Raw genomic sequence first — 21,596 nt, 5'->3', positions numbered from 1 at the left:
ATTTAAATTTTTTCCTCCAAATAATTCAAGTGGACAACTTGTTATTTTAGGCCGGTTGGGCCCCCAAAAGGCACACATTCGACCCCCTTCAAAGTCTATATTAAGGATACCTCTCCTCATTTTGGTACATCGATTATGTCTTGATTATCTTTGATCCAACGAAGTTGGGAGCAGGAGGGGGCCGAAAATTTGAAGGAGGGCTTGGCACTTCCCTCGTGTTCATGGTTACTGGTTTGACTTGGGATCTCTCGTGTTCTTGGTTACTGGTTTGGCTATTATCTTGATATGGTTATTTCCGTTGTAATGATGAATTGAACTTTCCCACAAGGAAAGACTTTTATTGGTTTTCCCTTGTGGTTTTTCCTTGGCCTCAGGCCTAATTTCTGTCTTTTGTCTCTTCGTTTCATAGTTATTTTCTGCCACTCTTTCATGTTCATGTTTACCGGTTGATATTTTCTTCTGTATAACTGCTTAATGATATTGAATGAAAGTTTTGTGGAATTAATGCAAATTGAATCATTAGTAGTTATCATGCTGAAGAGAATTGTTATAGCTCATGCCCTCGAAAACTCAACAATTTCAACATTGCATGGGAACTATATCCTAGTAAAAACTTAGTAAAAAGGACTTCCGATCTAGTAGCATTTCTTTTCATTCCATAATTTTCCAGGCTCCTGTCTCGTCATATTTACTAACAACTTGCATGATCAAGCCTCGTGATATTTGCTAACAACATGCATGATCCTAGACTTTGTATGTGAGAAAAAAAAAAGGACTTTTGTTATGCAATGACACTTGGCATAAAACCTGAATGGTATTTCTCTTAATTTTCCAAGAAGAGAATCTGGAAATGGAATTTCTACCTTATTTCCATGATCGTAGATTTTGGCTTGTGCATAGGTTCTCTCTATTTCCACTTCCAAATTTAAACTTGAGAAAGGCAATCTAATTTGAAAATTTAAGGGTATAGAGAGAATGCAAGGATCAGAACCACATTTGTGATCAATTTCTTGGTAAATAAGATACTACCAAAACACTTCAGCCTTAAAAATTGCAACGAATCCTCAATACTTAGCTTGCCTCTCCCTCTAGTCAATATTTTTGCTTCCTTGCAAGTAGAGTCAACAAGCAACAAAATGCAAATCGTATACCATAATCACTAGGTCATATTCTTTTCTACCACAGCTAATCTCTTAGCTGAACTTTGTGGAAATATATCTGCCCAAAAGTGATATAACGTAGCAGTTTCTGTAAACAAATGTATCATAAATAAAAATCAAAGCATAATTTTCCCGGAACTGCAACTTTGATCTAGATTCTTCTAAATTGCCAAATTACCAAGGCACAAAACATGAGGGGTGCATGAATGTTTGTATGACCATTGATTGTATCTGGGGTATACAATCCTAACATGTGTTTGCTTGTAAAAGAAAGAAATCCATAGGATACAAACTATAAGCAATATATAGCAGGTAACAGCATTATGGACTAATGGCAAATGCTTGTCCCAGGGTATATTTTGAGAAGCAGGGAATAAATTCTACACTGATCTATCTAGCTGGTTATACAGAACATAAAGAAAAAGATACGTTACATTATAAAATTTGTGAATGAAGCAGATATTTACTCACCATTTTGGAACAGAATTGATCAACAAGAGTGCTCCTCAGAAAATTAGCATTTATTGACAAAAAGTCAGATAGCAGTTGGGCTTGACTTCTATGGTTTCAACTGAATAGCTTCCACCCTCTTCCTTTGTGTAGGCACTAAAAGGAAGAATTTTATTGACAAACAAGACCAAGCATGAAGCCGAAAACCAACACAACTAAATAAATCATCTGTACACTATTCAACATTGACAACACTCCTACTGAAACTTCAGAACACCACATCAAGCTATTCAAAACGTACAATTCCTCCCTTTAAACGTACACAACATAAATTTGAGGTCAAAAACTGAATCCAGGGAGAGTTTCGGGTGCCACCCTCTTTCACCAGATATTCTGATCATCAGAAGAAACGGGATCACCGAGAATTGCTTCAATTGGAGGCTTTGCAGGTTGTTCCCTTCCCAGAGGAAAATTCCAAAACGAATCCGAATGCTCAAAAAATATGTAGAACAAAATGACAGAAATTAAAACCATTGTGAGCAGTAACAGATATATCTCCCAATCTGTCAAAGAGAAACATAAAGTTAAAATGAATGTGCATGAATGATAAATAAGTAGAACCCTAATCAAAAGCTACAAAATAAATAGTCACCTATAAATATTTGAAAATTTCTGAAAAACAGAGGATTAACCAAACAGGACTCTAACAGAAAAGCTAACAAAAGCAACTATGCAAACCTTTCCAATCTCTTTCGCAAGGAATTGGATTAACTCTCGCGGCCCATTCAGGTGATACTGACAGTAAAGCTCTGCAAGATCCAAAAAAGAGAATTCAAGCACATCACAATCTCAACATTCAGAAGCATTAGGAGTGTTATAAATGCTCCAAAAAATCATGTCTTCACTGGAAATTTGACTAGTGATCGGCCAAATACTTGAAGCCCTAGACTCGTCTCATCCTCCCGTTAAAAGTTTCCTATTAAACTTCCTCAAAAACCTCATCATTTCTCAATATTTTCAATTGAAATTTTTACTTCCATCTTTTCTTAAATCAAAAATTTTTGTCATTTCTCATTCTCCCATTATCAAGAAATAAATTTCTACCATTGCAACATAATTGAACATTCCAGTAGCAACTTAGGGAAAACCTATGCATCCACAAGTATTGGACACATGAAAGGGCAAGCAGCAGGAACTGGGTTTCCTGAAACAGGTATGGAACGTATCCAAAAGAACCTGCAACAATGGGTAAATTTCTTACGTAATGGCAAGAACTGGGGAATGGTCAGGATAAAAGATTCCAAAAATGGGAACAAAATTTTCAAGTAAAAATGTCATTCTTATCTACCAAATTCATAACTCTGTTCAGATATAAAACAACAAAATTATAAAACACAATCCATAACTTTCCCAAAGTACACACAGATTTTATGTTGCCATATTAAAATTTGAATACAATATTGATTGTTCAATGTTCCTAATAAATATATTTAAGGATTCAGGAAATAATATCATCAATTTTCAAAACACCTAATGGTAACATCATGGCTCAATCATCAACTGTGTGGCCGCTCTCAAGTTGTGCATTGAGATCTAAATTATCATCATCATCTATTGGCAATGACTCGTGCACTTCATCTTCCATCAGCGAGTGGACAACGTCAGCAATTCATCTTTATTTTGCCCAACCTCATCCTCATCCTCATCCAGCGTTGTGCATCCTCCACATCAAAATCTCAATGAACTGGAAACTAGAACCACACAAATAAGTTGGTTTCATCTGCTCTAGTAGTCATGGGGTTGCCCATGTAAACCAACTTTTATTGCCTCTTTGCAACTAGCCTACTCTTCACTGAGTAAATAAGGAGTGTGTTCCCATTCCTCACAAGCAGAGGTGTTAGTAAATAGGGAAAACAAATATAAGCTAAATGTTGAATCTTTGGAGCTCAATGATAGACCTAGAAAAGATCCCATCATGCATGTTAATTTTAGATAACAATGGTATGTTCTATACTTGCAACAATTACTTGAATGTCCTTTTATCAGCGCAATGACAATTTCCTCTTAATTATTAATAGCAATCACATTAACCATTAATCACATTTACAGTGACTGTAGATAGAACATAAACAATAAATGCAGAAGACAAACCAAGACAATAGAACACCAGTATTTGGCAAATGCCACGGAAAAACCCCAAGATGGGGAAACCCCTTTGATCAATTCTTCTTATTATTATATCAAATGTTCAGCAGAGAGAGTACAATGATACAAAGTCAAAGTCAAAATTGACTTGCCAAATCACTGTCCAAAACAGCCCTGTCAAATCTGCAATTCTGCCATCAGTCAACAGCAGTCAAAGTCTGGTCAAACTTCCTCAAAACAGATCGGTCAAAGGAGGAGGAACTCGGCCTCTCTTGCTGGTCAAAGTCAGTCCAAAACAGTCAACAAATCTGCCGTCAAATTCGGTCAACCTGAACTCAACCCTGCAGTCAAGCAGGCCTGTGATCAACGCAGGTCAAAGTGCCCAGATCACCTCAGTTTTTGTGCCAATAAATGCGGCCTACTGAGACAGATTCTCCCAGAAAATCAAAGTCAAAATCTGCCCAGAAAGTCAAAGTCAACACTGGTCAGGACTCAGACCCTGGTCAAACTACAAAAAAGCTTCAGATTTTCAGCCTTGTAAGTTTTTTCCTCCTTTCTGCCACGTGAGAAAAATCAGCAGACCAATAGTTGTACGAACCAATCAGATGAAGAGAGAGGTGTGAGTTGATGAGGTGCCAAATGAGATTTGAGGTCATCTTTATTTATACAAGTCGTTGAGGGTCAAAAGACATGCCGCTTGGGCTTCATGAGCCTACATGATGATGTGGCCAACCTTGACAATTTACGCGTGTAGGCTTGACCTCAAAAACATATTTTTCCTTGTCCAAAATTAGTGATCTTTAGGTCGATTTTGTTCCTCTCGAAAAGAGGAATTCAATGCAATAATTATCTCCATCAAATGAGCTGTCCAAAGTGGAATTTAGCCCTAGTTTCCAATTTTAACACTCCCTCTTAACTAGGGAGAACTCTGTCTGCCAATATTTGACCATCAATCATCGTGCCATCCTGTCATCATGTACCATCTCTGCATCTCGTCTCAACTCTGTTGAACACTGATATAGATAATGAAGAAGATTCAATCGAGAGTGAGTCACAATACCTTGTCACTCTCCACGGACAAAAGTCAGTCCACATAACCAAGGGTAGAACCCCAATCGGACTTGATCCAAGATCAAGTTGTTGAACACCATGCATCCTAGACATAAGGAATACGGCAGTAACGATGCGTCCATTCGTAGTGTTATGGTCCCTATCCACTTTTCCCAACTCATTGGCCAGATTAGAGGTACTTCCCATGAGCTCGGACTACACGGGTAGAATGTATGTTGGGGCATCCATAGGAGAAGGTGAACCACTCATCCTGCTCATATGCCATTGGAGAAGGTGAACCACTCATCCTATGCATATATCATCAGCTATAAGGGAAGGTGAACCACTCATCCTATGCATATATCATCAGCTATAAGGGAAGGTGAACCACTCACCCTATGCTCTCATATATCATCATGGGGTATCACAGGGGAAGGTGAACCACTCACCCTGTACACAGCGTACCTATAGGGGAAGGTGAACCACTCACCCTATGGTCGCTCATAGCTCCAAGAAGTACCCCAGACCCCCAGGAGCTCCCATAGCTCAATGTCCAACTCAAGCGGGACCCCCATGGGAGGGTCCTTCTGCAATTCCAAGTCTCTCTCGTAAGGCTAAGAATTTGACCTTCCCTAAGGGCTTTGTGAGGATGTCAACAATCTTTTCATTAGTCCTAATGCATTGGAGCCTTTTTGCTCCCCGTTGTAACATATCCCGGATAAAGTAGTACCTGATATCAATATGCTTGGAGTGGTCGTGGAACACGGGATTCTCTGAAAGACGAATCCCACTCTGGTTATCACAATAGATAACAATGGTATCTAGCACGTGCTCAAATAGCTCATTGAAGAGCTTCCTTAACCAAACATCTTTACAACAGGCCATACTAGCTACAAAATATTCAACCTCGGTGATGCTTAGAGAAACTGATTTATGCTTCTTACTCATCTAAGAAATCAAATCAGATCCCAATGAGAAGCAACATCCTAACGTGCTATTTCTATCCACCACACTACTAGCCCAGTTAGCATCAGAATATCCATGTAGCCTCATATTCCCGGCAGTGTATTTTAGCCCATAATTGATTGTGCCACGGAGATATCTTAAGAGATTCTTAGCAGCAATCGAATGTATGTGATGAGTCTCAACCATAAATTGACTCAGTATTTACAGCGAAAAATATGTCTGGATGGGACATATGGGAGTTTACCAAGAACATTAGGGCCCCCACAGGTTATCTATACTCAGAAGGGTTTGCCAATTCGGCCCTAGTAGCACTTCCACATAGCTTCTTGAAGTTGAGTTCCATCGAAATAGACACAGACTTGCATTCCACCATCCTACATCTCTCTAGCAGTTTCACAATGTATTTTCCTTGAGAAAGGAAAATCTTGCCTGGCTTTTGCCAGACCTCCAAGCCTAGGAAGTAATGCATTAGTCCTAGGTCCTTCATCTCGAACTCGGAAATCAACTCCCTCTTGCATTGATAAATGAGAAGGTTTACCCCTATTAGAAATAGATCATCAACATAAAGGACCAAAATAAAAGGCATGTCCTTTTCAACCTTGAAGTATAAGTTTGGATCAGCATAGCTTCTAGTAAACCCCAACTTCATAAGATAACTGTCAATTCTTTTGTACCAAGCCCTAGGGGCTTGCTTCAACCCATAAAGAGCTTTCTTCAGCCAGCATACATGTGTCCTTATATCTTGTACTTCAAACCCCTGAGGTTGTTCCAAGTAGACTTCCTCCTTAAGTGAGCCATGCAAGAACGCATTTTTGACGTCCATTTGATGTAGGCTTCATCCATTATGGAAAGGCGGGCCATTATGAAGTCCACACCTGTGGTCCATGGTTTGCAAGCTCTTTTACTCGATTTCTCTAATGATTGGTAATTTGTTGTACTAGAAGGCTAGGGGACGCATTGGATCTTATGCAAGATTGCAGATGGTCTCCATCTTGGGTTTGGTCTCCCTATACGGGGTCCTAACCCTCCAAAGGGCTACATTGGCACATGTAGGGTATGTGTTGAGAGCCATGGGCCTCCACAGTAGTAGAGAGAACTCCATGGATCCCCAAGGATGTTCAGAGATTGCTCGAGATTCACCTTTTGGATGAGGAAGATGCACCTGGTTCACCTTTGCCCAACCAACCCCACAGATGTACCATGCACTTGATAGATGACCCAGGATTTGTAGGATGATGTGGCATCACCTACACCATCATCGGAGCCCTTACAAATGATCGACAAGCATCTTCGACTCATTTGGAGACCCATGAGGTTATCATGAAACTCTGCAACTACTTAGATGAATAACTGAAATCTAGCTAACTTTCACCAAGATACAAAGTCTCTTAACAACTTATAAGCAGCGGAATATAAACACAGAGATAAAAAAGCATCACACAAATATTGACGCTTTTCTCAAGAAACCCAATAGGGAAACCCACTTGCTTGATGTGGCCATTTTATTGATTGTCTTGGAGCAATTGAATATATTACAAAGCAAACTGTCGCACTTGAGAAAGCATTCCGCTTTACTCACAACCCTCAGCTTATGAAATTGATCTTGGTTGCCTTGATCACTACTTGATCTCAGTTCCTCCATACAATTCTTCCTTTGTTGCCTCCTTGACTTGCTCAGAAAACCCTCCTGAATTGCTTCAGTTTTGCACCTTCTTCCTTGTGCACTTGGCCTCCTTATTCCTTGCGGTAATCTCCTATTTCCTAGTGCATTCCAGGCCCTATTTCTTAGCGCATTTGAGCTCCTAACCACAGCTCCACACAAACTCCGCACAACCAATCCTCCTAAATTCTATCGCACATGCGCTCCTATTCTTTAGGACACAATTCCTGCGCTCCAAAATCAAGGCTCTCTCACACTAACTCGTGAGCTTTGTCTTGTCACAATCCTCTGTGCAGAAAACAATTGTAATTTACTTGTGCCTTTGTCCTCTCTTTTATAGATTCGATCCATGCTAAATTAGGCTAGTTCAAATTTAGAACTCGAGTTGTGATCATGGTTTTAAGAAACGGCCGTTTCGAAACCGAAACGGCCGGGTTGATCCGAGCCGGCACCTCAAACATTGAAACGGCCTTTGGAACAATCCGGTCGGCCGAGTCAGCCATGACTCGGCCGAGTCATTGAATGACTCGGCCGAGTCATTGAATGACTTGGCCGAGTCATGGCTGACTCGGCCAACTCGGCCGTTTCCATACTAACTCGGCCGAGTCACAAATAGTGGCCTGTAACACTAGTAAAACAACAATTTAACAATTTTTTAGTGATTTTTTAAGGTGTTTGCTGATTGGTTTGGACTCCAATGTGTTGTATGAATTAGTTAAATGTTATTTAGGGTCCATTTCCCCCTCCCAAACTTATTTAACACACTGAAATGCTCTGTACTATTGATATGCTATTCAAATTTCATGGTAATGTTAAATTCTTAAAGTAAAAGTGACATTCTCCTTAATCTTCATTTTCATCCTTTTACTTAAATTTTTAACATTACCATGAAATGACTCAGGATGTTTGAGAGTGGTTTCGGCCTCATTGGATTTCATACGGAGAAAGTAGAATTTTAGATTTCATTCAAAATCCAGCAGACTTATCAATTTTTCAGGATTTCAGGATTGAAGGATTGCAATGTTTCCATTGACTTTTGTCATGTATTAGGGTATGGAACGTGTATTTAATCAAGAGCACCAATCCCTCTATGTACTTTGATGTTAGTGACATTGGTTGTCGAACTCCTCTGGGATTCGCTCCCAAACCAGGAGCTTCTTAAAATGTCGCTCCCGCTCCCGTTTTCGCTCTCGCTCCCCACTTTCGCTCCTACTCCCAAGTAATACTGAGCTAGTTGATGTTGGCAACTCTAGCAGTAGCCAATAGTACTGGACACAGACTTTTGTTGTAGAGGCCATTTATAGCCTCCTTGGTTATGTGTTTTTGTTTTGATCTCTATATCATCATCGTGTATGTATTGGACAATGCACTGGGTGCCATTTTGATATAATGGATATATTCATGAGCCTACTTTGATCATATGTTGTCTTCTATCTATATTCTAATGCTGTGTGTTTGGAAACATGAATGAAAATCTTTAAAATTATATGTTTTTATAAAAAATAAATATTTAATGTATTTTTTACAATGACCGAGTCATTGAAATCGAGGCGGCCGAGTCGATACCGAGTCGGAGTCGGAGTCGGAGTCGACCCTCGGCCGAGTCGGAATCGGAGTCGGAGTTTTAAAACATTGGTTGTGATAGCAAGTTAGTTGAGAGTGTTACTCGCTCTCCCTCCAATCATCACTGGAGTTGATAACTCATACACTCTCCAATTGACAATGGAGATCTGACTCACTCTTCCTTCAATCAAGACAAAAGACTAACTCATTCTAACTGCACTGCTCACTGCCTCCTCGTTATGTAGTCAAATTGATGAAAACTTCAACTCTACGCATGCTAACTTGATGATTATTCCAATAAACTGGAAATAACTCATCCTAACTGAAGTCTAACTCGTGAGGACAATTCGAGGTCTTCATGGGCTAAGGCACAAGCTAGAAGACCTTGCTCACTACATTTTCAATAGAAACAAATGACACACCTTGTCAACAATAAGTTTTGAGGACAGCTTTTCTGAAGAGAAAGGCAATGTTATGAATATAATATATAAAAATAATATAAATAACATAAATAATAATGAGCCCCAAGAGTTAGCTCAATCAATCAAGTCGGGGCCTCGTTGTTTGGGAGGTCACCGGGTCAATTCCCGAAAGCTCTTGGGGTCAGGTCTTGTTATAGGCCGAGGGGCGTCAACCCTAGATATTCCCCATGGACATAGCGCCACCCGCTGACCGATGGTGTCTGTGAACCACGCCCAAAAAAAAAAGAATAATGATCACAAAATTTGATTAATTAAATAATGATTAGTATACTAAACAGGCATGTCTGTAAAGACATCACTATTCATGAAGGGGTACCTGCCTAGATATATAAGCGGGCCCTCATTTGTAATCAATATATATCAATATATCTCATATCTTATCTCTTGTACATTCAATATTCTTATATAAATATAGTACTGTCCTCTAATGGATATTCACAAATTTCAGATATTCTAAACATTTCCAGTGTATACAAACCTTTTTCGTTACACACTTTAACAATTGCCAAACTTTTAAATACCATTTACATCAATGTGGCTCCAGAGTTTCATAAAAATAAGGTTATTTCAATACGTTCATAGTTTCTTCTCCAAAATTACCTTCTCCCCTTAACCTTCTAGGTTTCACTTGGCCTATAACAATTGTCGTATACAATATATTAGTATTTCCTAAAAGAAAACTTATCTCAATCTAAATTTCCATTTTTCAGGCTCAACCAACTCATTAGTTCAAAATTCCTATTGATTGATATATTTGTGTCATTTTCTCAGGTTTTAAGATATATTCTGATCAGTTATAGTCTTGTGCAAAATGAGAAGCTAAACACAAAATATGAGCTCATAACTAGCAAGATGGTCTTACTTCTATGTAAACTAAGAGGGAAAGCTTTATATAGAAACTATTGAAATTGACTTTCCAAAAAAACCATATCCTTTTAAAAGTTTGAATTAAAAAGTCTAAAATAACTGCTTTTAGAGTTGTACCTACCTTCCATTGGAGGCAAATTCTATTGATGTGATAACCGCACCAGGGTGAGCTCTTTTAATAGAATGCTGCACTTGCATTTGTCGCACATCAATTATAGAGATATCTCCCTTGGTGCTTCCTCTGTGAATAACACAAGATTTTAAAAGCAAGTCAATAATATAAGTACTTCCATTTACTATTTGCTTCCTCTGTGAATAACACAAGATTTTAAAAGCAAGCCAATAATATAAGTACTTCCATTTACTATTTGCTTCCTCTGTGAATAACACAAGATTTTAAAAGCATGTCAATATAAGTGCTTCCATTTACTATGTACATATAGAACTGCTTTCAAGCACCATGAATAGTTTTCTCATAATAATATCAAAGGAAGCAAACTTTCGAATAAAATTTCACTATAGCACTTCAAATTTTTTCAACATGAAAGTAAAAATGTTTTATTTCATTCCTAGTACATCAAAGCATAAATCAAAGGTAGCATTTAAGTTTGGTGACATTAGAAAAAGAAAAATGCAGAAAATGACAACTATTTTCAGAAAATACAACTATCTCCGTTGGAGTGAAAAAAATAACATTTTTCAAAATGGGATGATAGTACAAGACAGGTATGGTTACCTTCCTCTTATGTTCTCATTCAAAAGATAAGTGTACTTAGTACAATTATATTCTGTTGCACAAGTTTTTGAAATGTAGGTACAGGTATCTGATACAATCAGAAGCTTCACCCAAATTTGCAGGACATGCCAAATTGGGATCACATATATTATAATTAAAAAATAAAAATAAGAAAATAGTCCAAAAAAGTGTCGAAGTGGTGAGAGGAGTGGTTGTGTTCAAAAATTGGAAATTATTCCCAAGGACCAAATAACTAGCTAACATTAGTTCAATGTCAATGTTAATGACAAGACATGTAACCATTAATGTTAGTGCCAGGTGTTCAAAAATTAAAAATTATTCCAAAGGACCAAACTAGCTTAACATTAATTCAATGTCAATGTTAATGACAAGACATGTAACCATTAAGGTTAGTGCCAGGCAGTTAAACCATCGTAACAAAAATGTGCCACATTATACAAATATCATGTGAGTGAGAATGTGTAGCATGCATGTTTCTGTGTGGGCACCCTACCTCAGGCTAGCCCTCTACTGTATTTCTGCAAAAGCATTGATAAAATATTCTCTCTCCTCTCACGTTCATATTTAATGTGCATCACTCTTATAAAACCTATATGGAACCAAAGCAATGTTGCAAAATATTTACAACTACACCCCTGCTCCCAAAGCATGCTTCGAGCAAGAACACCCTAACGCAACTTTGAGAGAGTGCTCTTAGAACGAACTTTCCACGGAATGATTTTTAGAAGCGTGATACGATATGGGATAGAGTGCTCCTGCAATGCCTCCACTATCAAAAAGTGGCTCCACAAGTGCTCCCACAACCAAGAAAATGCTCCCTCTTATTTTCCCTTTTTTTCTTTTTTTGCATGTGGGGCCCAAGGGGAGGATGGCTAGGGTTTATTTGTGGATTTATAACACTATTTTTCACTCCATTTGTGTTAGTCTTTAGGGCAACTCAAAAATTGTTTACAACATGTTTGAGGTGCTTCATGAGCTTTGGGGTACTTAGTGTATGTCTAAGCCCTAGATGGTCTGGGATGAATTAGCACATGGGAGATGGTCCATGATAGATTGGCACAATGGACAGCTTGCTCAATGATTTCATAACCTCAAGTGTTGGTTTGGTATTCTTCCCTTAGACATTGGAGTTCTCTTGACAGATTGGTGCATGCCTTTCATTGTAGCCATATGGAGAGTTTCCTTGTTTAGAGCACACACTACTTGGGAGAAATGTTGTACATCTTGGAGGAGGGCATCAAGCCCTATATAACTTGGGGTTGCTTGGATTCCTATTCAAAGACTTAGAGTTGGCTTGGTGATGCCTAGGCTATGGCATTATTCTTGATGAAGTAACTAACCTAGTGAAGCACATTGCCTAGGAGGATCAATGTAGTCTATGGAGACTTGTGATGGAGAAATGTTGACTTACGTTGTGTAGCTACATCATCTTGAAGCCCTTATTGTGTACAACATCACCTTGGAGCATGACATGTATACTTTTGAGTGAGTGCTTCACTTGTGTTGGCCACAAGAGCTCATTGTAGGTTACTTGTAATGGCTTAGACACACATTGTATTGTTACAATCCCTTACCTTTCATATAAATAGATGAAGTAGAGAGTCCTCGTACTCATCACATCAAATCATTGTTTCTCTTCTAATTGTACTTTGGGGGAAGTCACTAGGGTCAATTTAAGAACCCTAGGTGGAGTTGTGGTGTTGCAACATTTTGTGCTCGAGGGTTTTCTAGACAAGGTTGGAATTTCTGAAAACCCTCACAATCCAATTTCTATTGATTTCCTTGTATTTCCTCTGTGAGATTCAGGGGACAATCCCTGAAGAGATGGTTGTATTCAGGGCACCTGTGGCAATTAAATAGTACATGCAATTTCCAAATTTCATTATCATTATTTTTGCTCACCTATTCTTAGTATTCGGTTGTTTTTATTGTCATTTATTCATTTCCCTAGCCTTCCCACCCACAAATCCAACTTTTCAGTGTGTTTTTGCACTTGTGGGTGGTCCCAAAAGGGGGTTTCACTTGTTTTCTACGTTTTTATGCATTTTTCAAATCTGAAGGTGCAAAACAAGAAGTTACTTCATCATTTATAGTTACCAAGGTCTACAACAAGGTATTCATCTCCCAATTGGTAAGGGATTCTAACACTTGACATTGTACAATTCTAAAAGCTATTTCTTGTATTTTAAGCATTTTTTTTCTTGTTGGTATTCATTTTTCTACAGTCATACATCATTTCCAAATAAGCAATAAACAATAATTAACTCCTATCAACCCCATTTTAAAGCATTGGTCTTTTAATTTCTTTGGTGAACCATCCTTGTAGGGAATACTGCCATATCCTTTCGATAGGAGTTCGGCTTAAAGAGTGAAGGCTCATGCCGAGGTGACAGTGGGCAATAGAAGTTAGGCTTAAAGAGTGAGACCTTGTGCTAAGGTGACAATGCGCACTTGTCTTGACTAGTATCATCTTAACCTCTCACAAAGACCTTGACGAGACCTGCTAATTTGGGCGATAGAAATCCTAATCAGTAAATAGGGATGAGGCTAGGAGAAAACCACACATATCCAGAGGTTCAAAATGGGTATATCACTACATTAGACATGCTAGTTCATGTGATGCCAAGTGTGATCAAGTACAAACTAAATTGAGAATGTACATCAATGGTAAATGAATCTTTTGCAATATGCATGCAACTAAAGATCGACACACAATGAATCCTATAGAATGGTGGAACATTTATAGCGATTCTACTCTCATAGATTGTGAATAGTTCTTCTACAAAGGGTGTCAGAGCACCTATAACTTCATCCACAATGTGAAGAGAAACGCCCTAAATGAAGACCAAGTAGAAATCCTGGTTAATGTGCACTACAACTTGAGGTTATTACCCCATTATTGTAAGGTGGTGTAGTCAAATAAAACAGTTAAGACTTGGGACAACAATCCAAAGGAGAAAAATTAGAGGATGATGACAATTATAAACAAAGTTTCTAATATAAATATTTCATGTTGGAATTGTACAAAATTACGTTATACCCTATGTAATATCCCCAATTTTGTGACCATGGGAATTTTGCCTAATTTTGGTGATATTAAGTAAAGGGGGCAAATATTATTTTGGAGAAAGGTAACAAGTATTATTTTATTGGAGATTGGCGGCAAATTATTATTTTATTAAAATGGAGCAAAAGTCACTTAGTGGAAAATGGCAGCCACCAATAGAATAATAATTAAAAAAGGAGTTTAGAAGCATGGGGAGAAATTATAAAAGGAGGATGGACTCATTTGCTAATCATCTTTTGACTATTACATTTCACCTTTCATCTTCTCTTGGGGTTGTTTAGCACAAGAAGAAAAGTGTTGTTTAGCACCAAGAATTCCAAGCGGAATTCCACCTCTACCTTTGGTGAACCTCGAGTGTCACCCTAGGGGAGTAAGAAGTCCATCTTGGGGCTTCTCTAGGAGCTACATTGCATACTATTTTCCGCTGGAGCATGCTTCTCTTAGGGCGCAAAAGGAAATTCGAAGGGACTGAGAGAAGCTAGCAACCAGTGGAGTTTTGGCCATAGAATTTGCAGAGAATTATCCATAAGGAGGATGAGTTTTTCCTTGGGGATTTGTACGGCCGAGAGTGTTGCATTTTGGAGGACCGAATTTATCTATTCCAGGGCCTGCACGGGGGTTTACTGGCAACACATGTGCACTTGCAGAGATTCAAAATTTGGGGAGCATTCAAGTTGGGATCTGCTTGGTGATTGAGGGGAGAAATTTGCAAGAGTTAGGGAGGATTTCTTGGAGGGAGATTTGGGCCAAATTTAGCAAAATCTAAATTGTAGGGCGTTTGCTAGCCAAATTGAGCAATTTACACTTGTTGGGGGTCACCTGGGGTCGGTGGATTCAGCCCAAACCCATTCTAGGTTTTTGTGTGTTTGGTGAGAGAAAGCTAGGATAAATTATACAGAATTTTCTGAGGGCAGAATTCCTAGTTCCATTCCACAGTTAGCAGCATAAATTGTTGGATGAGGGCGCAATTTACCCTAGGACCATTTCCACCACTTGGATATGTGAGATATTATGGGTTTTGTTGGAGCTAATGTGGAGAGCCTACATTTAATTTTGCAGAATTTTTGGAGTAGATTTGAGGGCCAAAATCTCAGTTTTCCTACAACAGTAGTGGCAATAATTTTCTGGGCTAGCACGGAATCATGGTGGGGAGCTCATTTGACATTTGGGAAGCTTGATCATCGCCTGGGTTTGGATTTGCTTGTTTTAGCAAGCCCAGGTTCCTCTTTCATACTCAATTGTACTGTATTTGCTCGAAAATAAATAAAATACCTCAGAGTTTTGGTGCATTTCCTCTTGTGTTGTGATTTCCTGCGTATGTGTTGAATTTCCTAGTTGTTGTCATAGTGCATATTTCTGTTATTCACTTAATATTTCTGTTAGGAATATTACAGTGGTATCAGAGCCATAATATTGGCTCATCTTGTGGCAAATCCTTCATTCTATGACAAGACCAGAATAAAAAAAAAAAAAAAAACTAAGAAATCATGGGATTCAAAGAAAGGTTAAATCAAACAACATGGTAGTAACCTTGAATGAGGTGAATAGGATGCAACAAATGATGATTGATGTGGAGAAGCAGCTAGTTCATACCACAATTGGGAATCAGGACCATTCTCAATTATACAACAAATCCACTATGCCCAAAATTATGGAGAATGCATCAAGAAGGCAAGACATGATTGCAATTGATGTGGAGTTATTGGCAGCAAATTGGAGGGCATACCAATCATTGGGACATCGCATTCAAACATCCCTCTCTTTTTGGGAGTTCTGTGAACTAAGAGACATGCACAAATCAATGGGAATTCAGTGGAATTATGCAGGGATGATGAGGAGGATTAAGGCAGAAGATGAAGGAGTAGTTGAAGGGGCCATGGTTGGCAAGGAGACAATTGAGCATACACCCATTGATGAGATGCCATCCGTTGTTGAGGTATCCATTGATGAGGTATCCGGGGTTGTGACCGAGTACTCTGGTGATAGCAGTGCACCATAGGTTGATGAGGTGTTGGGAGACATCTCCACTATCGATGAGGAGCCAATAGGTACAGAGGCATCCAGATCTATGCCAGAGTTACCAGACGACAAACACCTACAGATGATTGGCGAGCATGTCTTGCATGTTGGGTTGTCTCTGGAGAAGTAGTTGGAGGTTCATGTTGAGTTCATGGTGGAGGAGGATGTGCAACCACCCTTTGGGCTAGCCATTGATGAGGGGCAACATAGAGACCACATGTTGGGATTTCAGCACAGTTTGTTTCAGAGGCACAGTGACGGGATCTATAGCGTTATTAGCCCACCCTTACACATTGGATTGAGAGAGGCAGAGTTGTCTAGAGATACCCGAGGGGATGGCCAGGTGAGCAAGATTAAGAGACATGAGTAGAGTATGACACTGCATCAGCTTGGAGGGCTTGTTCCTTCCACAAGGGATTGTACATTCTATCCCTCCTTTGGGATTGGATGGCGAAAAGTACTGAGTTGGTACCCGATGGAGCAGGCTAGGCAGTTGGATACATCCATGGCCACATTTCAGCAGAGGCCAAGGATTACTAGAGGAACTCGAGGGCCAAACTGTTGTTGGGATCCAGGTGGGATTTCCCATCACATCATAGCGCCGGTAGGTGATGGTAGTCGTTGCGTGATGGATCCGATGTTTGGGCACACACACATTTTCAAATCTCCATCAGAGCCTCAAGCAGCACTAGTGACGAGATGGTTTTATAGGGGAGCAGACATATTTCATGAGTTGTCTTGGCATATTGACTGTGCGTGGAATTACATGGTGATTAGCCTACTTTGGCAGGTGTTGGTAAGAGGAGGTGGCATCGGCAGGCCACCAGACAGGGCATTATATGGAGACGGTGCTCTCTCATTGGTATATTGGACACTGGAGCTATTGAGGAAAGGCACAGTAATGCCATTCCCATTGGCATGTGAGGAGTCGGGTCGCTCAAGTCTTTCAAGGTAGATGGGGAGATGTAGCCCACATCATGGAGGGCCTACTAGCAGAGTGGTGGATGCGTTGGCGCATGCGGGATGGCATATGATACAGTGTGGTACGACAGTAGGCAATGGTACCTAGGGGTGCACAGAGATATGCTGCAAAATCCAGTGTTATGCAGAGGGATGCGACCTGATTCATACAAACCCAATTTTAGACCCTAGCATCCAGTGTTGTATAAAGGTATGCAGTGAGATGAGTGGTTGTTAGATGTAGCATGTTGGTTTGCATTGAGCGACTCACATCGCATCGAGTACACGTGGGGAGTGCCAGGTACAGTGACACAGGCAGGATACAAGACGATACAAGATGTTACAGCAATAGCATAGGGTATCCAGTGGTGTACAGGGATAGGCTGCAGGGTACAATGCCAAGTCGAGTATAGAGATACTCGGTGGGATGCAGGGGCATCAGCGAAGTCTTGGAAGGTTGCCTCCAAGGAGACTTATGGATAGAGACATCAGGTATTCCTTTGGGTGTAGTTCACCCAAGATCGACGGGGACTCAGATGAGCGATACTCGATGGTATCCATGGGGACTCACACACCTATCCCTCTTATACATCACTTACAGGCACAGAGGATTTGGTTGTTGTTCTTTGACACTGGGCACGAGCAACGGGGTCCAAGGAGCGCACCTGAGATCTTGGGATGACACTGAACACAGTAGGGGAGAGACTTCTCAGTGGTGGCATTGGGTCAGTGCACAAGTTGACAGCCACAGGTTGGGGGATGAGGTGATCATCTGTAGGGATGGCATTTCGTTCATCAGTGAGCCTACATCTAGGGAGCTAGTCACGAGGGAGACATGTGTCAATCTTTCCACAGGGCATGTCAGGACCATGCATGAGCAAAGGATATCATGTACGACTGAGGCAGCTTTCCAGTATGTGTCCGGCCTCCAGACATTGTATTAGCGCATTATCAAGAGGGCAGATGGTAAATCAATGATAATGGTTGGCAGGAGCAGGAACGGTCCACATACACTGAGTCGATTGCGAGTATCAGATACCCATCTATTGGTTGCCTTCAAGGGGTAGTTATTTGGCACATGTGGCTTTCAATAGTCATTGGTACTACGTAGTGGCAGGCACAGGTCAGTTTAGCATGCATCACATTAGTTCATGATATATAGGGCCTATATGTTGGTTGCATGCAGAGACTAGGGACAAGGAACAGACGGATTCCAGCAGTTGTTAGAGCTATGTCGTAGCAGGTCTAGCTAGGGGATCCATGGATTCAGTTGGTTGACAAGCCACTCCATCTCATGAGGAGCAGGACCATAGCAGAGGGTGATCTAGCTCACTTTGGGGTTGACACATGGCGGATCACTAAGGCCTCCATTGTTTGGCGAGGCAGGCATCTTCAGTTGCAGCTTAGGAATGACACTAGGGATGGGTGGGTAGATATTGACATCATAAAGACATCTAGGCAGGATGAGCTTGGCCTTCATCGATATTTCGCCTATAGGTTTCAGGGGAGGAGGTTGCAATGTGCACACGATGGGCAAACTATTCTAGTCAGAGTGGCACAACGACAGCATGGTGGTGCTTTTTTGAGACGAGCATAGGACCTGAGCATCACAGTACTACATATCTCAACGACCTTTAGGGATGAGCTGGCTACTATAGGGGGAGATCAGTCAAATTCTCCATTGGGTTCAATGACTCATTGATGGCGTGGGGGACTACATCAACATGGCAGGTTGGTCAATACTAAATAGGAGGATATCAGGAGGAGCTCATGCGGGAGAGACTTCGTCCCCACAGGGATTGGGCTGTATCTTCAGGGATTTTACTCTTGGTGCGCATGAGGTGGACTACTTGGTAGGGCAGCTTCATGGAGAGTTGGACAAAGTCCTACATTATCATGATGCTCTACTTACAAAGTCCTACATTATCATGATGCTCTACTTATTGATAATATGCAGAGGACTTCTAGAGCTTATACCCAGTTTGATGGTGAGTAGAGCAAGGGGTGCTTCACATTGATCAGGATGCCTTGGGATCCTAGTATTGAGAGATTCATTCGTGATCAAACAGTGCAGAGATCAGGGTTGAATCAGTGGCGCATTTGGGACCCTAGTATTACTAGTGATAATAGTGGTGATTCGCAGGTAGAGGGGGCACTTGTTTCGGCATTACTTGAGGACAAGCAATTTTTGGCGGAGAGAACTATAATATTCCCAATTTTGTGAGCATGGGAATTTTGCCTAATTTGGGTGATATTAAGTAAAGGGGGGAAATATTATTTTGGAGAAAGGTAGAAAGTATTATTTTATTGGAGATTGGTGGCAGATTATTATTTTATTAAAATGGAGGCAAAAGTCACTTAGTGGTAAATGGACCCCACCAATAAAATAATATTTAAAAAAGGAGTCTAGAAGCATGGGGAGAAATTATAAGAGGATGGACTCATTTGCTAATCATCTTTTGACTATTACATTTCACCTTTCATCTTCTCTTGGGGTTGTTTAGCACAAGAAGAAAAGTGTTGTTTAGCACCAGGAATTCCAAGCGGAATTCCGCCTCTACCTTCAGTGAACTTTGAGTGTCACCCTAGGGGAGTAAGAAGAAGTCCATCTCAGGGCTTCTCTAGGAGCTACATTGCATACTATTTCCAGCTAGAGTGTGCTTCTCTTAGGGAGCCGAAGGAAATTCGAAGGGGCTGAGAGAAGCTAGCAGATAGTGGAGTTTTGGCCAGAGAATTTGCAAAGAAGATATTATTAACTCATTAATAAATAATTAATAAATAAATTGAAATAAATATAATTATAACAATTAAAATTAATAATTAATTAAAATAAATATAATTGAAATAATTAAAATAATTAATTAATTAAAATTAAAATAAATAATTAATTAAAATAAATATAATTAGAATAATTATATAATTAATAAATAAATTGAAATAACAATTAAAATAATAATGAATTAAAATAAATATAATCAAAATAATTAAAATTAAAATAATTAATTAAAATAAATATAATTAAAATACGAAATAATTAATACAAATATAATTAATATAACCATAGCCCTAATGAAAAAAAAAAAAATTCTATAATAATTTTAAAATCCCTAAATATCACAAAAATACAATTAAATTTACAAAACATAAAAGAATAATTAAATTAATTCTATCACAATTTTAAAACAAATAGAACAATTTAAAAATAATTTAATAAATCCTAATGTATGTCGGCTAAGCATCTCATACATCTTTATATATATTTGGAAAAATAAGGCCAGTCTTTCAATAACCTTTCACATCCTGAAGATGAACCATTGTTGTTGGTTCGAAATGTCGATAAAAAAGAAACCTAATGCAATGTATTCGGAAGATCATCTAAATAATTTGCAAAGAATTATCCACAGGGAGGACGAGTTTTTCCTTGGGGATTTGCAGAGGCGAGTGTGCTGCATTTTGGAGGACCGAATTTATCTATTCCAGGGCCTGCGCAGGGGTTTGCTGGCAGCTTCTGTTCACTTGCAGAGATTCAGAATTTGGGGAGCATTCGAGTTAGGGTATACTTGGTGATTGACTGGAGAAATTTGCAAGAGTTAGGGAGGATTTCTTGGAGGGAGATTTGGGCCAAATTCAGCAATATCTAAACTGTAGGGTGTTTGCTGGCCAAATTGAGCAATTTACACTCGTCGGGGGTCACCAGAGGTCAGTGGATTCAGCGCAAACCTTTTTGGGTTTTTGTGGGTTTGGTGAGAGGAGGCTAGGATTAATTTTACAGAATTTTCTAAGCAATTCCAAGGGCAGAATTCCTATTTCCATTCAGCAGTTAGTAGCATAAATTGTTGAAGGAGGGCGCAATTTACCCCAGGACCATTTCCACCACTTGGGTCTGTGAGATATTTTTGGGTTTTGTTGGAACTAGTGTGGAGAGCTCACATTTAATTTTGTAGAATTTTTGGAGTAGAATTGAGGGCCAAAATCTCAGTTCGCCTACAGTAGCAGTGGCAATTAATTTTTGGGCTAGCGCCAAATCATGGTGGGGAGCTCATCTGACATTTGGGCAGCTTGATCATCGCCTGGGTTTGGATTTTCTTGTTGTAGCAAGCCCAAGTTCCTCTTTCATACTCATTTGTACTCTATTTTCCCGGAAATAAATAAAATGGCTCAGAGTTTTGGTGCATTTCCTCTTGTGTTGCGATTTCTTATGTATGTGTTGAATTTCCTAGTTGTTGTCATAGTGCATGTTTCTGTTATTCACTTAATATTTCCGTTAGGAATATTACACCCTATGTCTATCTATATTAATATATGTACATAACATTTCCTCTTGCTTCAAGATGGCTTTTCCTCAAAGAAAGGGTAACGAAGGGTGTTGTAGGCACAAAGTTCCTATCTCCCACGGGGCATCCTCCTTAATAAGGTTATTCCATTTGATGTTGATTTTGTAGCCTCAGAA

At 39.6% G+C, this 21,596-nt stretch overlaps 1 protein-coding gene across 1 annotated transcript in view; it reads right to left on the bottom strand.

Annotated features, from left to right (window-relative positions):
• Positions 1-1,646: 1,646 nt before the first annotated feature.
• Positions 1,647-21,596, bottom strand: part of LOC149192302 (SEC12-like protein 1) — a 53,815-nt gene continuing 33,865 nt past the window's right edge. Inside the window, exons 8-10 of the mRNA XM_089404536.1 lie at positions 10,465-10,584; positions 2,349-2,419; positions 1,647-2,173 (exon numbers count right to left, since the gene is read on the bottom strand). Of these exons, the coding sequence (XP_089260662.1) occupies positions 1,992-2,173; positions 2,349-2,419; positions 10,465-10,584 (373 nt within the window). The 3' untranslated portion in view covers positions 1,647-1,991. The remainder of the gene's footprint in view (positions 2,174-2,348; positions 2,420-10,464; positions 10,585-21,596) is intronic.

This window comes from Pinus tabuliformis, chromosome 2_2 (assembly GCF_031772625.1).
Source record: "Pinus tabuliformis cultivar Carrire ecotype Pingquan chromosome 2_2, CPIR1, whole genome shotgun sequence".
Taxonomy (NCBI): domain Eukaryota; kingdom Viridiplantae; phylum Streptophyta; class Pinopsida; order Pinales; family Pinaceae; genus Pinus; species Pinus tabuliformis.
The sequence above is the reverse complement of the archived record's forward strand: the minus strand, read 5'-3'. Positions and strand labels throughout refer to the sequence as shown.